This window comes from Cavia porcellus, unplaced genomic scaffold (genome assembly GCF_034190915.1).
Source record: "Cavia porcellus strain 051 isolate PalLab524CR breed Dunkin Hartley unplaced genomic scaffold, mCavPor4.1 scaffold_12, whole genome shotgun sequence".
Taxonomy (NCBI): domain Eukaryota; kingdom Metazoa; phylum Chordata; class Mammalia; order Rodentia; family Caviidae; genus Cavia; species Cavia porcellus.
Genome location: NW_026947495.1, coordinates 49,073,652 through 49,091,429, shown reverse-complemented (window position 1 = coordinate 49,091,429; position 17,778 = coordinate 49,073,652). Strand labels below are relative to the sequence as shown.

The 17,778-nt window shown below is 36.1% G+C and overlaps 1 protein-coding gene across 7 annotated transcripts in view; it reads left to right on the top strand.

Moving 5' to 3' along the window:
* The window catches only part of Itgb6 (integrin subunit beta 6), a 127,786-nt gene that overhangs the window by 51,729 nt on the left and 58,279 nt on the right, over nt 1-17,778 (top strand). The window contains exons 2-7 of one of the 7 annotated variants that reach the window (XM_013142436.3): nt 3,631-3,682; nt 3,859-4,010; nt 4,181-4,265; nt 4,981-5,060; nt 7,817-8,021; nt 8,864-9,110. In XM_013142436.3, the coding sequence (XP_012997890.1) occupies nt 3,897-4,010; nt 4,181-4,265; nt 4,981-5,060; nt 7,817-8,021; nt 8,864-9,110 (731 nt within the window). In that variant the 5' untranslated portion in view covers nt 3,631-3,682; nt 3,859-3,896. Of the gene's footprint in view, nt 1-217; nt 310-3,630; nt 3,683-3,858; nt 4,083-4,180; nt 4,266-4,980; nt 5,061-7,816; nt 8,022-8,863; nt 9,111-17,778 lie in introns of those variants that run through there. The other 6 variants (XM_063259149.1, XM_013142437.3, XM_013142438.3 and 3 more) reach the window with 6 other exon arrangements.

The following is a 17,778-nucleotide window of genomic DNA, read 5'->3' as shown; positions in this document are numbered from 1 at the left end:
GCTCTGGGTTGCACTGGAAGTAGTAGATTGGAATTGATTTACTAGAATTCCAATAACTTTTTCATAGGATTACAAATATAAACTTCCAGGACTATGTTGAGATCAGGTGTCACAGATTAAAAACTGATGGGCAGTTTAACACCATCTGAATTAAATTAGCATGGTGCTGGATATAGATATCCCACCTGAGGAAGGTTGCCAGCATACATAGAGATTTGGAGAAGAAGAGCGAGGCATTGTGAGTTTCTCTAAGTGTTGCTGTTGGAGCTGTTGGTTCTCCTGGAGGAGCTCATTAAGAGCTTCCCCAGGGTGAGTTCGGCCATTGTCCTCGGGGACTGGTGAGAGTGGCTGTGGTTGGGTGGTATGTTGGTGAGAGTGGCTGTGGTTCACTTAGGGGGAGCTCTGATCCTTACATTGAGCATTGCTTCCTGGCTCCAGAAGGGAAGATATGTGCCGTTTAATCTCCAAGAGAAATTCATCATGCTGGCTTTCTGGCACGTACTCAACTGTTCTTATCATCAAATGAGCTTGGGACCTCCATGTTGCTGAGGATGGCTGTGGTGTTTTTCAGCACAGCTCTGGTCTTTATTATTATTTATTCTTGGCTCCAGCGCAGAATCCTCAATCTACTTGCACAGCTCCTTTACCACACTGGCATACACTTTCTGGCTTCCACCACTGACCTTTGGGCCTTCTCAGCGCAGATCTGTAAAACAGACAGTGTGAGTCCTTGTTGTGGGCTCTAGACACGTGGGATCATATCAAATTAAAAACTTATGAACAGCTAAGAAAACACCTGATGGAGTGTAGAGACAACCAACAGAATGGAAAAAAAAAATTGCCAGCTATTACTTGGACAGAAGACTAATATGTAGAATATATAAAGAACTTAAATATTAACCCTCTAAAATAAAAGATCAGTCAAAAACTGGACCCACTGAAATGAATAGACACTTCTCAGAAGTACAGATGGCTAGTACATAGATCGTCTTTGTAGTTAGAGATATGTAAATTAAAACAAAACTGAGACAACATCTTGCTCCAGAAAGAAGACTATCACCAAAAAATCAAATAATAACAAATACTGGCAAAACTACAAAGAAAAAGAAACACTTCTCCATCATTTGCAGAAATGTCAACTAGTACAACAACCGTGGAAATCCACATGGAGATTCCTCAAAACATTAAAAATAGAAAATCCATTTAACCTAGTTGTCCTCCCATAGATGTCTTCCTAAAAGAGTTAAAATTATATTACAGCAATACATGCATACTCATGTTTATAGACGCACAATTAATCCAATTAGTAATAGCTAAATCTTGGAAACACCTGTGTGCCCATCAATAGATCAATGGATAAAGAAAATGTGGTATTTATATACAATGGAGTAGTACTCTGCCATAAAGGAGGATAAACTGTGGCCTTTAGGTAAATGGATCCACCTTAAAGCCACAATGTTAAATGAATTAAATCAGACACAGAAGTTTAAAAATCTTGCATGGTTTCTCTTACATGAGAAATTCAAAATACAAAGACCAAATTAAAAGATAGACAGACAGTAGGAAATAGGGAGATTATTTTCAAATAGGAAAAGGAATAAAAAAATAGAGGAGGGAAAAAGGACAGGGAAAAGGGAAAAAATTAGAGAGAATTGAAGAAAAATGGGAAGGCAGCTTTTGCAAACAGGAAGGGGAACAAGAGTTAGAAGGAGTATGGAAGGATGGGAGGAGAAGGGGACAAAAAAAAAGAACTAAGATGTGTTATGCACATGGCCAACTGCCCCACAGTAAATGTAATTATTATGCACTGCAAACGTGCTAAAACAATTGTTAGAAATACATAGTAAAACTAATGTTTGGCTTTATGGAAAACAATGTAGAGTTTCCTCAATAAACAATGGAGGAAAACAATATGGAAGTTCTTCACCAATAAAAATAGAACTGCCTTATGATCTAGCAATAACACTCTGGGTATTTATCTAAGGAAGAAGAAAAAAATATGTCAAAGAGACATCTTCCCTCACATGTTTATGTGCAGCACTGTTCACAATACTTCAGATCAGGAATCAGGCTAGATGTCCACTGACAGTAAATGGAAAATGAAAATGAAAATGAGGCATTACATATGTACAATGGAATGTTACGCAGCCATAAAAAATGATACTCTGTGTTTTGCAGCAACATGATGGGGCTAGAGAATATCATGTTAAGTGAAATAGATAATGCACACCTATGGGTGGAAGTTAAAGAGTCCATCTGAAAGAATTAGGAAATACAGAGGACACCAGAGCCTGGGAAGCCTGTGAGGAATGGCTAGTGTGCAGAGGCACAGCTGATCAAGAGTAGTGTCTTCTACTGTGTCATTGCACTGCAGGATAACTATGATTAACAAAAATTAATTGAATATTTAAAATATCCAAATACAGAAGATTGTCAGAGTTCCTAACACAAAAATAATGATATATTCCTGAGGTTATAGATATGTCAGTGAGCCTGAAAATCATTTCACATTGTATACTTGTATTGAAATGCTACATTATAAACCAAAAATATGTGCAATTATTGTGTTAATTAAAATAGATATATATTTAGTGCAAAGGAAATGCTCAGTAAATATTTTGCTAAATGAATGAATAAATAACAGCAAATTCTGCATTTTAAAGTGGAGGTAATATTAGGAAAACTGAAATTTATGTCTCAGTCTTTCTTCTTCAAGCTAAGTCAATTGATTTTGTATAGCTGCATTTTTTTCTCCCCAAAGGCATTTTTTTCTAACTCTCTAATAATTATGGATTCTCACAGCAGGATTCTTACCATGTTCTTCCAGTTTTTTTGGGTGTATCACACTGTTCAAAACTGAACATAAAGGTTCAGGAATAATCTAAAAGTTTAAGTTAAGTTTGTTTTGGGTTTCAAAACAAACTTGTTATGGGTTTCACGTGCTTGCCTAGAAAGACATCTTTAAAGATAATCTCCTAGGACATAAACCCCACCTCCAAGAAGCCTGTCTGGGTTAGAGAGTTTAGAGTGACAAAGTATTTTATTCTTACCTGTACACAATTTCTAACAAATCCCAGAATACCCTCCTGGATCTGTTGAGGGGTAGGATATAAACTACTTCATGAATTTAGTGACCCCTTATATATATTTTGATCTGTCACACTGACTTTGATTTCACAAATATCTCCTATGTTCTAAGTGATAAGCTAAAAGCTTCAACAGTACATTACATCTCTGTCTCTCTGTCTCCATAACCGTGTGTGTGTGTGTGTGTGTGTGTGTGTGTGTGTGTATACACACTTCTAGGACCTTGAGTATCACAGTGAATAATACCATAATGCTCTGCTATTGAACTACCCCCAGCCCTGGAACAGAACCTTAGGAAGAGACTTCTGTCCCTAACCTGAGGAGTTCACAATGTTGGACATTTATTGTTGCTATTGTTTGCAGACTATTTTATTTTGCTCTATTATAATTTTCATACACTACAATTATTTTTAATATAACTTTTAAAATAAGAATTTTATATTCCTGGAAAAAATATCTTCATTCTGATTGAAAAATAATACTGTTTTTCATTCCCTAGCCCAATTTCTAATTTGGCTGCAAAATCATACTTTTATTTTTCAGAGTTCATTTCAATTTTCTGCAGAGGACTTAACATGGCATACAAAAATCTCAGGTATTTTAGATAGCTTATTTTTCAAATCCTCTTTACATATAATGTAAAACTTGTCTTTTATTTCAAATCTTTACAGTTTGCATTAAATTAAAATTATTACAGAAACAATTGTATTTCAATTGCCCTTTTGTCATTTCATTGATTAATATTTAACTAAAGGTATCAACTTTCTGTAGGATGCAGAGAGACCAATAGAACACAAAATTTCTACTGAATGAGTTTCTCCACCTTCTTGTTATCGTACACCTGCCTTCCTTATAAGGAGAACAAGGAAGTAAATCATGTTGAAGTTGCTTTTAAACACAGCTTTTCTTCTTTACCTGTCCAGGTAGCCTCTGTTTTCATTTTAGTCTTAATGAAAACTTTTTAATTTACACCTCAAGTTTCTTTTCAAAGCAGTGTAAGTAGTATTTAAAATTTTACACTTCAAGGAAGAAAGACTTTAATGATATTCAACTTTGGTCTTGTAACGTTGAAGGTAATTCATTTTTTAATCAGTCTTCACAGCAAGAAGTGAAACGAATGGGGATTGAGCTGCTTTGCTTCTTCTTTCTGTTTCTGGGAAGGGATGATCACGTACGAGGTAAGACCCAACTTCTCCGATATATTGTTTTTACAGTGTGCTTGACAAACCTGTTATTTGGTTCAGAAGCTAAATATGAAGTCGTATTTTATATGATCTGTTTGATAGCTCTTTGCCACCAGGTAAACACTTTAATAAATTACAGGTAAACACTGGGCTGTTCCCATGGTGAATGTTTAAAGCTCAAGATAAATAAATACAAGGGTTACACCGGCATTTTAATTAAAATATATTACTGGACAATAGGGCTTCTTGAGGCTATTGTGACAGTTGTTTTGGAAACCTTTTTTTATTCTATAACAAGGATTTACTACTTAAGTCTAATAATCTTGAGAAAGAAAAAAGATCTACTACAAAAATACTGCACTTAAAAGAGTAGCAAGTTTAATGGCTACAATTTTTTTTTAATAAAAGTGGCAGATGATGAATAAGGCTAATAAACAGGATGAATTTGTGTTTGTGAGCAGTTAGATATTTTCAAATTTTAAGAAAAAGTAAACGGTAATGTCTGGTTTACAAAGCATGTGTATTTGCAGTGTGTTAGATCTAAAATACCAATTTTCGTGAGAATTGCTAACATTGTGAGGGCCAATCTTTAAAAACAAGACTCAACTTCGATATTGTTTTGTTCAAGTAATCTGAGAAGCATAGGTCTCTTAAAAGGAGTGGATGGAAGTGACCGTAATCTCTTGCCTCTTGCTGGGTTTGGATGTAGGTGGCTGTGCCATGGAAGGTGCAGAGACCTGTGGCGACTGCTTGCTCATTGGACCTCAGTGTGCCTGGTGCTCCCAGGAGGTAAAACAAATGACCTCAACATGTTTTTAAAGCCTGTTTGCAGCTACTTCACGTCCTCAGTGACAGCTCTGATAGTGTACTTTCAATGAAGTTATAAGAGTAAAATACATCAAGAAAGAAAAACATAAGTATGCATGGATCAAAGTGAAAGACATGTGATTACTTTTAAAAACAATTTACAGAAAGAGTGGATATCAAATTATTCTTTAAAAATACTTAACTTCGTATCTTTTATTTAACCTGAATTTTCCTTTTATTTTAAAGCCATTTATAATGTGTTACATAAAAAATACTGAGGCTCTCTGGATAGTCAGAAATCATTGAGATGATATTTTCTAAATATAAACATTTGATATTAACACTGTAGTCATTTTCTATTTGGGAACTAGGATTTCCTGTGTACCACTGATAGGTTCTTTAAGGAGTATTCTAGGTTTGGAAGAAACATTCATTTCTGTGCCATTTAAAATTTTTTTCATTTTCATTAGCTTAGTGACCACTTCAATGACAAAGCCCCAAACAGTCCTTATCTAGTCAAACTGCAAACTATACAAATTCGTATGAAGATGATTAGAGAATGTATAACAAGTTATCTTGAGTCTTTGCCTATCCTCTAACTATATAAAGAAATCTACAAATGATTCATGGTAATAAACGTATATGACAACTTACTAAATTTTTAAGACAAGTCTCTATCTGTCGAATCTCATAAAGAGAACTTAAATCAAAGACTATGATGTGAAATATGGCAAAAGCCAAGTAGCATGTCCAAAGGAAAACAAATCTAGGCACATAACTCAGAACTAGGCTATGACTGTTAAACACCAAATTACATATGTACACATGAGGACTCACAGAGAGAGAGAACACAAACTTGGCTCACTGACCCACCACTACCTCAACTGATGGGCACAAGCGAAATTTAAGGAACATACTTCTTTGAGCTCATGTATAGAAAACAGAGTTGAGAGGAGTTGGAGCTGTAGCTTCATAGTGGAGAGGGCTTGCTTAGCATGTGTGAGGTCCTAGGTTTGATCTCAAGAACTACACAATAAATAAATGATAGATACATAGATAGAGGATAGATATAGATGAGATAGGATAGATAAAATTAAAAATGAAAAGAAAAAGCAGAATTAAGTATATTAAATCAGAGACTAACTCACATGTTTTATACCAGAAACTTAAATAACAAATCAGTTTGACACTTTTATTTAAACATACTTTTTAACATTAATTTAAAAGAGTTTCCCATGGTGCTACTGATAGCTTTACTTAAGGAAAATATTTAGCAATCAAAATGACTGTCAGATCTAATGGCTGTATTTTTTAAGAAGTCATTCTAATAGAAGAAATCATCAGTGTATCAGTTGAGGGAGGAGGAGCAGTAGGTAAGTTCTGCTTCTAGGGCAGATAAAAAATAGCTTCTGTGGTTAACACCACCTCTTAACTTTTGGCAAAGGCAGTGACCACACCTGACAGCAACTTCATTATGTCAAGAAGGGTTCTGAAACCTTCAATTACTCCTTGCCTTCACTGCATCAGAGGAAGTTATCATTTGCTGTGACTGGGTGAGAGCCTCAAATTGGCTCAGGCCTGACTGGCAAATACCAAATTGTATCCTTAACAGTAAATTTCAGAAGAAATGTCACTTTCCTAACAGGCCAAGAAAAAAAAAAAAAAAAAAAAAAACCCTTAGACTTCTAAAGGGCAAGGGAAAGAATGTAAGTGCTCTTGCTAAGCTTGAGTAAACAGCCCTCAAGTTCAGCTCTGGAGAAGCCTCTATTGTCAGGGGAGACAGGTATTCATCCCTCTGCTCCATCTCTCTGTCAGCAGAATCAGAATGGCCACATCTGTACTGGGAAATGCTATACTTCCCTGCCCTGGTCCGCAGGTGGATCTAAAGGGGCCTAGGAAATGCCAGAGTTCTGTACAGAATGTAGGCTTTTAAACCATCTTCTCTTTCACTTTCCTTCCTCATCTTCAAATCTTGGAAAGTTCTAAAAGACCTTGAACTAGACCATTTTACGGCACTATGCTTCCAGCCCCCAAGAGGCTGATTTTAGTGTAATGTAACATGTCAATGAATAAAAACTGGTACAGAGTACCAGTTAGGGAGATATCATAATCCTGGCCCTTTAGGAACCTAAGGAAAAGTCTTTCTTTGTCAGTGAATTTGGTAGTAGACATGCTATAAAGCTTAGAAAGTCCTAGGATTCCAGGAATAAATAGGTTATCTCTAACAAGTAATTTCACAGAATTTCAACTCTATGAATTCAACTACTTTAAGGATCTATAACAACATAAGATAAAATTTTAAAGAAACAACTTTTAAAAAGTAAAAACTGCAAATCCAGGTGTGGTGGTGCACACCTGTAATCCTAGCACTCTGGAGGCTGAGACAGGACAATAACCGGAGTTTAAAGCCAGTCTGGCCTTTGTAGAGAGTTCAAGACCAGATTGAACTACATAGCAGACCTTGTCTTAGTAAAGAACTGCTACAGGAATTCAATTAAATATAATTACAGGACCCTCCAGTTTTACTCAGAACTTTACTGGCAGAATTCTCTGGTATTCAGCTATAACTTAACTTTAGACCTACAATCATCATCAGTCATGTGAGGATATAACATACTTAGCAGGGCAAGATGCTTAACTAGCAAAGCATGTTTAAAAGTTTAATTATGGCCTGTTCTAAAGAAATGCAGATTTGTCTTTTCTCTCTCTCTCTCTCTCTTTTTTTTTTTCTGTTTTAGAATTTTACTCACCCATCTGGAGTTAGCGAGAGGTGTGATACCCCAGCAAACCTTTTAGCCAAAGGATGTCAATTAACCTTCATTGAAAACCCTGTCTCCCAAGTGGAAATACTCAAAAATAAGCCTCTCAGTATAGGCAGACAGAAGAATAGTTCTGACATTGTTCAGATTGCGCCTCAAAACTTGATTCTTAAATTAAGACCAGGTATGGTATGATTTCTTAATAGAAGAAAGAGGAGTCTTGTTAATAAATACACTACATGTGGTAATATTGCTATTACATTAATATACTCTTGTATATCATATATCATTGATTATGATTCAGACTTTCCATTCTCTAGAAAACTGCTAACACCTTTCTTTATTCATGTTGATCACTTGCACTCTAAATGTGTTAGTAAAGAAGTGTTCTCTAGTAATAACCATGTGAATTAGTCAAATGTTGCTCAGGCTTACCTCAGATTTCTTTAAGGGTCAAAATGTAAATTTAAGCTGTCTTTTGTTTGGTTCACCTTTTCTAAAACCACTCACAAAAAAATCAGCTTATCTTTCATCTAAACGGATGCTAATTCTCCCAAGGAGATATAAAATATCCTAAATTATGCCTGCTTTAGCACTACTAAGCTCACTGCTGAAAGACTTTCATGGGCTTGTTCATTTCTAAACCCTACCACATAGTTCATCACATTGTATGTATCTTTGGTAAATTATAATTGAACTGAAACAACAGAACTCAGCTTACAGGTCTACACCTATAATCCCAGGAGGCTGAGACAGGACAGTGAAGAATGCAAGGCCAGCCAAGGCGACATCACAAAATCCTGTCACAAGAAAGAAGGAGAGAGAGAGAGAGACAGAGAGACAGAGACAGAGAGAGGGAGAAGAGGGGAGGGAAGGAAGAAGAAAAAGGGAGGAAAGGAAGGAAGAAAAGAATGAGAGGGAAAGAAAAGAAAAGAGAAAAATGAAGTAGCGGCTGGTAAGGCAATCAGCTAGCTGCAAATAAACCTCATATTTTTATGAATTTTCTTTTCTTGTGGGGCTTTGCAGGCAGCGAGCAGACGCTGCAAGTGCAAGTCCGCCAGACCGAGGATTACCCAGTGGACTTGTATTACCTCATGGACCTCTCCGCCTCCATGGACGATGACCTCAACACAATCAAAGAGCTGGGCTCCCTGCTTTCCAAGGAGATGTCTAAATTAACTAGCAACTTTAGACTGGGCTTCGGCTCTTTTGTAGAAAAACCCGTCTCCCCTTTTATGAAAACAACACCAGAGGAAATTGCCAACCCTTGCAGGTGAGTAAGTGATTCTCTGGCACAACTGTGCACTGATTTCCCCACCCCCACCCCCTGAGCTGCATTTGCCAGGAACTTGTCAGCTCCCTGACATTTCCATCGTGTCTGTTTGGATCTCAGCAATTTTCTCAGGGCCCAGGTTGTTTGCAGCCAAACTGAGGTCATTTAACTGCACAGTTCTAGCCTTGAGTCCTAGCAGCCTCTGCCTCCTGGATAGGTGAACTGGGTTTGTGTTCTGCAGGCAAAAGGACTGAACCTTTCCAGAGGCTCTATTCAGCTGTTCGAATCTGGCCCCTCAGAGGCCTTTGATCCTCAGTGACCACCACTCTCTAACAGGGACGTGCATTTTCTCAATCTTTCTCCACTATAATGACTTCTACCAAAATCATTTTTGCATCTTCCTCTGAGGTATTTTGCGAAATGTGGGTTTCACTCTTTGTTTGGAGAAGGACTTTGCAGCCAACACTACTATTAAATTCGGTAGGAAATGGGGCAATGACTCCATTAGAACATGCTGTAGTTAGATATTAACACTATATATTATGCAGGTAATGGTCAAGGGCAAATAACTATGATGGCTTACTGACCATCAATGACATGTTGGAAGTCAAGTTGTTTAATACTCTTGTAGCAAAGAATTGCCATTTTCTCTGTGCCAGACCCATGGTGAAGACTTTATATAGATGATCTCATTTAATCTCTGTAATGACAGCAGCTTAAAGGGAGTTTCATCAGCCCTCTACTGGGAGAAAGTAACAGTGGCTCTGAGAGGCTAGTACTTTGCCAATGGCCACATGAACAATCAGTGATTGCACCACAAGCTGGATTTGCCCCAAACCAAGCTCTTTGCTATGCCTTCTGGTACAAACAAAATGATGTTCCAAAAGTTTAACACTGTTATACAACAGAGGCATCAGTCTCTATATAAGATAAACAGGTTTCAGTATGTTCCTTAAAAACACTTCAGTCGGGGCTGGGGGTTTAGCTCAGCGGCATAAGCACCTGCCTTGCAAGCAGGCGGTTGTGAGTTCGATCCCCGGTACCGATAAAAATGAAAAAGACAAAAAAAAAAAAAAAAAAAAAAAAAAACACTTCAGTCTAGTTCCTACCTGTAATCTAACAGAGCCAAAATAATCTAATCGGGAAAGGAATTTATCAATGACCGTATCTCTTAGGAATTATGTTTGGTCGGAAGTACTTGAGACAATGACTTTAAAAGATTTTTTTTTTTTATCTTCCACACAAAGGAATTCCAAAGAAAGGCAGTTCAGGGCTTGTATAGCAGCTCCACAAATAACAGAAACCTAAACATTTTCTGTTTCTGCCCACCATCCTTAGCACTTTAATTTTATATTCATGGTCCAAAAAGGTTCTTGGAGCATTAATCATTATTTCTTCATTTCAGCAATATAACAGAGAAAATGGGGCAAATAAATAAAGGCCCTGTCTTTGGCCAGGCATGGTGGCTGTAATCCCAGTATTCAGGAGGGTGAGATAGGAGGATCACCAAGTTCAAGACCTATCTGGGCTACAAAAGAGAGTTAAAGGCCAGCCACACCACATGATAGGATCCTGTCTCCAAACAAACAAACAAAAGACTGACACTCTGTGCTTCCTCTGAATGCAATAATTGACATGCACTTAAAACATACCCATCAAAAACACTCAGTTTAATGGCTTTTGATAATTGAACCTGCCAATATAATTAACACGCAAGACATGATACAAAACATTGTCATCACCTTAGAAGTTTCCTCCATGCCCCAGTAACTCAATTCCACTTCCTCAGAGGGATGTGCCTTCTGATTGCTATCGACTAATTTTGTCTATTCTTAGATTTTATGTAAATAGAATCAAACAGTGTATTTTGCACAACATAATGTTGTCAAGATTTATTCATGATTTTGTGCAGATCAACAGTTTGGTCTTTTCTGTTTTAATAACTAGCCCACTTAAGGATTTACTGTATGTTTACTCATTGATAGACCTTCATGTTGTTTCCATTTTTTGGCTGTCATGAAAAATGCTGCCATGATCACTTGCATATATATCTTGGTAAGGATACGTTTTTATTTTTCGTACATGGATAAACAGACTGAAGGTGTTGCATTCACTATATAAGTGGTGGTCTTGAGCTAACTTTGTAGCCCAGGCTGGTCTTGAATTCATGACAATCCTCCTGCCTCAGAATCCCAAGTGCTGGGATTACAGACATGTGCCATCATGTCCAATTGTTCTAGCAGTTTTTTAAGCAAGATATTCCACACCAAATTGTCTTGATGTCTTTTTAAAAAGTAATTGAATATACATAAGTGAACCTAATTCTGGGCACTATTCTCTTTCATTGATCCACCCATTGACTGCACTCAGGTAATACTAATCCCTCATTTGTCTTAGTTACTGTACTTTCATAAAAAGTCTGGAAATATATCCTCTATCTTCATTATTCCTTTGTTTTGGCTATCTTGGCTCCTTCATATTTGCATATAAATTTTAGAATCAGTTTCTTCAAGAAATACGCTAAGATTTTGGCATATGCTAAGATCAAGAAATATGCTAAGATTGTTGAAACCATAGATCAGTTTGAAAAATAAACATTTGAAACATACTGAATGCTCCAATCTTCCAAGCATTTCACATATCTTTACTTCTTCAGACCTTATTTAATTCCTCTGAACAAAATTTTCAGAGTATATATTACACATCTTTTGTTTTATTTATTCCAAGGGGAATATTTAAAATTCCATTTTCTAATAGTTTGCTGGTGATTTATAAAAATGTGATTGATTTTGCATGTTTTGCAAGCTTGATAAATTTTCTCATTACAGTAATTCTAGACTGGTTTCATAGATTCTTTAGGATTTCTGAGTACATGATCATGTCATCTATTAATAACTTCTATAACATATATGCCTCTCTTCTCTTTTTCTTGACTTGTGCTAGCTAATGTCAACAGTATAGTTTTACATTGGTGAGAAAGGATAACTTTGTCATAATAATGCCATTGGGGGGAAAATTTCAACATTTAAATATATTGTTATCTAGTGTTGTTTGGACTTTCTTTATCAGGTCAAGGAAACTCCCTTCTGTGTTCTGTTTGTTAAGTTTGTTTGGTTTGTTATATTACGTATGAATGTTGGATTTTATTTTTCCAAACAAGTTTTGTTAGAAATCTTACCCAACACCCTAGACTTGCGCATGATCACAGAGAGCTACAAAGGAATCAGACTCTACCCCCAAAAACAGGATTACTAAGAAGCACCAGAGATGGACTCTATGCAGCATTGAGAAGTTCCTGCACCACTGAACACACAGATTTCTAGAAAGAGTGACAATGATTTGCACTCTCAAAATCTGAGTAATCAGTAGTAAGGATGATCATTGGTATTGTTGGATTCATTTACTGAGGGAAATAAGCTTGGTGCTAACAGCTTTAAAGTCTAATATAAAACATGTATGATGCTTCTGGCATTTTTCTTTAAACCAGAGATATTGTACCTATATGAAATTTGTACTTCTTTGCCAGATTAAGTCTTTCTTCATTCTTTCTCCTGCAACAAACTTCAATAGAGTCTAGTAGGGCAGTTCTACCAAGGATTACAAAATACTAGCTTTCTCTCGGGGATATATTTAAAATCATTCTTTCTGTCATAGGTCAGATAAGAGGAAGTGGCATAAAATATGTTAATGACCATCTGAAACAATGAGTCTGGAATGTTAGCAGTGGAAAAAAAATAAAATTAACAAGGTTGGATGGGTGAGCTGAGTTGGCAGCCCAACACCTTAGACAAGGAAACCCTGTCTTAACGAGGCTTCTAGAAAAATCAAAGCAGTTTGATATTTAGCTCTAATTTATATGTATTTTATTCATGCATACATTTGTTCAACAAAAATTTATTGAGATCCAACTGTACCAAATATTATGCTAGTTATAGAGATACCTGAGGAAAAGAGCTTGGTGCATTACACCAGGAGCTGGAGTTCCTCGGGGAGCAGGCTGGGCATATCACATAGTCAGCCCCCAGCCTTCATTCATCCACTCACTCCTAATGCTACCTTGGGTGAGCCATTTCATCGCTCAGATCTTCAGTTTTTCTCCTTTGTAAATTTGGAATCACAATACTGACCCCATAGAATGGCTGTAAGAGCTAAATAAGATCATGAATTTTAAAAGCCTTTGGCATTGAGCCTGACCTTGATAAGTTCCCAATGAGCAGTAAGCACCAGAGTGGAGCTAGGGGCGAGACCAGACCACTGCACTAGGTACAGTGAGCAGGGATCCAGAAGAACATTATATGCTTGATGTAATCAATTTGTCAGTTTTGAAAAAGTACTTCTTTTATTCTTCCTGGCAGAATTCAAGTTATAAAGTTAAAAAATTGTAGAGTTTTAAAATTACAAATAATACGTCCTTTTTCGCTGCAACACATTGCTTTCCATCCCTAGCTCTCTCAGTTCCTCAGTCCAAATACCACCTCATACAAAGATGCACACCAGCTAAATTGCTTTTCCTGTGAATGGGGATAATAATATTGATTTCTCAATCATGAGAATTGAATGCACTCAGAGCATACCAGATATTCAAAACAAGTATTGACCTTCTTTTTCTCATTAACACTTATTTTACCTCTAGTTATTTTGACCTGGTTCCTCTCAAACTTTTGGACCTCAGGACTTCTGTACACTTAAAATTTAAGATCCTACAAAGACTTTTACTTGTATGTTATTGATAGTCACTTTATTGAACAGTAAAACTGAAAAAATAATTATTTAATTATAATAATATGTAATTATTACTATATCATATTTTATAAAAATAATCATATTTTCCAGCACAAAACAAAAATTATCAAGTTTTTTGTGCTAAGATAGTGATATTGCTTTACATTTTACTAAGCTGTTAAACATCTGGGTCAAGAGAAGGCAATTGGATTTTTGTGTCTGGTTCTGCATTTAATTTATTAATTATTTTTTGATAGAATTTCATGAAGAAAGCCAAACTGCACATAGATATATAGCTCTAAAAGGCAGAGTGTTTACAGTGTCTGTGGACATGCTTTGATATTGCATCTACGTTAGATGACAAATGAAGGTTTTGATGTGGAATATGAAACAATACCGATGAACATTTTATATTCTGTTACATTAAAATTCAGCGGTCTGTGTTGGACTTTGATTCTTCCAAAAATGGATAATTTTGCAGCATTATGGTTTGGTTACTTGAAAAAAATTGGTTAACTAAATTATACCAGTCTGTCAGATGTCATGACACAATATTAAGAAATTGCCATCAATTGCATTAAGTAAATTAAGGTATTGAGAGTTTGGGAATATTGCTATTGTTAGTCTCATGGGTGGCAAATGAACACTTTCCTAAACTCTAATTTTTTAGTTACCTTAAACTTTGTCATTGACAACAAATACTGGCAGGCATTTTTCTCAATATGACAATCTCACTTTGCTCCCTTTTAAGAACACATCTGCCAAACACTCAGGTTGGAATAATAGTTTGACTGTCAGTCATATTTTCACATAAAAATAGTGCTGCATGAGAAGAGGGCCTGGTTAGCTCAGACATACTTGCTCACTTCAATGAGCGTTGTACTTGTGTGCAGCAGAAATGCTTTGCACATACTCCCTATGCATTAATAAAATCCCACATGTTCAAAGATGAATATTTAATACATTTAATGACTTTTACTGCTTCATCAAGGCAATCAACTGAAACTAGAATTTACGTTTACTATCACGATGAGTGCTTCCTTGTAAAAAGTATTAGGACTGCGTGTACAGCTTGGTGGTGCTGCCTTAATTTGTGCTGAGACACCAGGAGTTTACTCACTGCCGCTTTCCTATCATCAGGGCAAACGTCAATGCAGCAAAAAAGGCAAGTGACGTCTTTGTATTACTCTGCGATATAGCGTGATCTTAAAAGCCCTCTTGAATTCCTTAGGGATCTCATAGATCTGAGTACCATACTTTAAAAACTACCCTTTGGGGGTTGCAGGTAAAACTCATTGGTAGAGTACTTGTATAGCATGTATAAGGCCCTGGATTCAATCCCCTGTACCACACAACAAAGCATAACAAAAGGAAACAAAAAAAAGCCTATCTTTTAAATTCTAATCTCCAATACTTTCTTGAGTAGCTTTCTCTATTTTCATTGGGTAGGAAAAAAATCACTAAAAATTTATCTTATCCTGAAGGATTGCTAAGTGATTACATTTTTTTTTTGTACCAGAAATTGAACTCAGGACCTTGTTCTTGCAAAGCAGGCACTATGCCACTAAACTATATCCCCATCTCATCTCTGCTGTTATTTAATATACCACACAAAATACATGTTTTTGCTTTTATTTTTATACTTATAGCTGAGTTGTAATATGCATTTTAAAATATTTGATAGCACAAAATTTAAATTTTCTCCCTCCAAACATTTTGAACAGTTTTGCCTTAATATCACTTTGTATATGCTGTGTTGTGTTCTTTTTGACACCTACAGTAAGGAATTCATTATAGTTTTACAAAAGAGGAAGCTGAACCATGAAATGCTAAATTGATTTCGTATATATATGTGTGTGTGTGTAAATACACACAGTACAGGAGGTTATCACAAATATAGTTAATGTTTAAATTTTAGGGAACTTATTACAGTGAAAGCCACATTACCAAGAATGATGGGATGTGTGTTCAAAGTGACAGGAAGTGTTTTGAGAGGAAATAATGGTAATATGTCTTTCACTATAATAAATATGTTAATCAAAACATTCTCTGTATTTGTTGGTCACTCCAGGCATATAATTTCTTACATAAAGTTAATAAGCCTCTGTAAAACTATAGACAAAAAATGAATTCTAAATCATTTCCAATCCCATTCAAAAAAGATGATGTTAACCTCTTAGTATTATAGCCTTATTTTATCAATATTTATTTAAAAACTTTAACAAAACATTTATGCATTACTTCTTTGTTATCGTTCACAATTATCTTTCATTTAAAATCTAAATCCATTACTGTCTAGGGAATCAAAATCACCAGTTGTTGAGAAGTACCTTTCCCTCCGTTGCTTTGCAAAGTAACATCCAAATGTGAGCACTGATTAGAGCTCTGATTAAATCAGAAATCTGTTTCATAATCTTAATCGTGATCCCTCCTCTACCATTGTTTTGTTTTTGCTACATGGTCTCCCATCAAATGATTCTGCTCAGTGATTTAAATTAAAATTTCATCCCATTTTCTAAAAGCAGAGAGTTCTAATAAGATAATTAGAAGTATCTGCTTAGGAGATACTTCTAATCAGCCATGACACAATTTCTTATGAAAACATAAACTGTATTGAATTGTCCTCATTACCAATTTTTTTTAAAAATCAGACTTTTTCATATATTTCTTATATTTGAAAGTGGAGAAAAATTTGGCTGTATAAGAAAGATATGTCAAAAAAATCATAAATTTAGAAAAACTGCAAAGAAGTATTTATAAGAGTTCTTAAAATTTAATTAGGAAATAAAAATACCTCAGAAGAAAATAAAGTATATAAGCTGGTGAATTTACAAAAGAATAAATATACAATGTCAATAAATATGGACTAGAGCTCAGTCATATTAGTAATAAAACAAAATTAAAAATAACGTATCCAGATCATCAATCTAAGGGTATGGTGGTGCTCCAGACTTTATTCTTGTGACAGTTTCATGTGGTGTTCATACTTTTGATCTGAGGATCTCATCTGTTCTATACTGTCATCCTCACTTGGCAGATGAATGCCCAGAGCTAAGAAGGGCTTGAGTAACTTGCTGAAACAATTCGTGTGTAGGGGTTGACAGTGTGGCTCAGTGGCACAGTGCCTGCCAGGCAAGCAAGAGGTTCTACAATACCTAGTACAAAAAAAGTCACATGTAGCTAGTGAAACTCCTGACCTACTGTATGTCCTATACACGTTCATGTTCTCTAAAATCAAAGAATTAATTTTAGGAACAACAGAGGTTAAAGCAGAATATATTTATTGAGAAAAAGAAAGCTTCTGTCTGAGAGAGACAAAAGGGGTCCCGAGTGGGTTGCCAAACACTCTGCCCTTCCTAGGGACTTTTATAGAGAAAAATCATGAGGTGAGGCGGGTCCAAGATGGGGAAAACTGGGAACTCTCAAGGTAGATAAGCATGAGGTGGGACCGAACTATGGTTAACCAATCAGATTAATTGTTCAGGTAAAATTGACCAAATCAGGGACAAATGAGAAAGCGAGTCACATAGCAAGAGGCACACATATGGAGCAGTGATTCTTCCTGTAGGGGGTTAGAATGGTGGCTCCTGGCTTTGTCAAGGTGATCCATACCTATTTAGAAAGTTGCATATGTTTTGACTTTTGTTTTGAGATCTGGCCCACAGTGGGAGGCATCTGTCTCCTCCAAGGTTACAGGTGTCTGATCTGGTTCCTTTAAGGGCCCAGCCCTGTCTGACTGCCTATAATATTTTTAACTAATTCAGCTGCCTGCAACACTAGTAACTGACTTTTCCAAATAACCTGTGACTAAACTTAAGATCACCACTTTTTCTTCAACTATATTACCTTTGGTGCAGATTTTACCCTAACCTGATATTGTAACTGGTAATTTTGTTCCCAGGCTAATCCCTAACCATCTGTTCAATCGTGGTAGAGTTGGATGCTA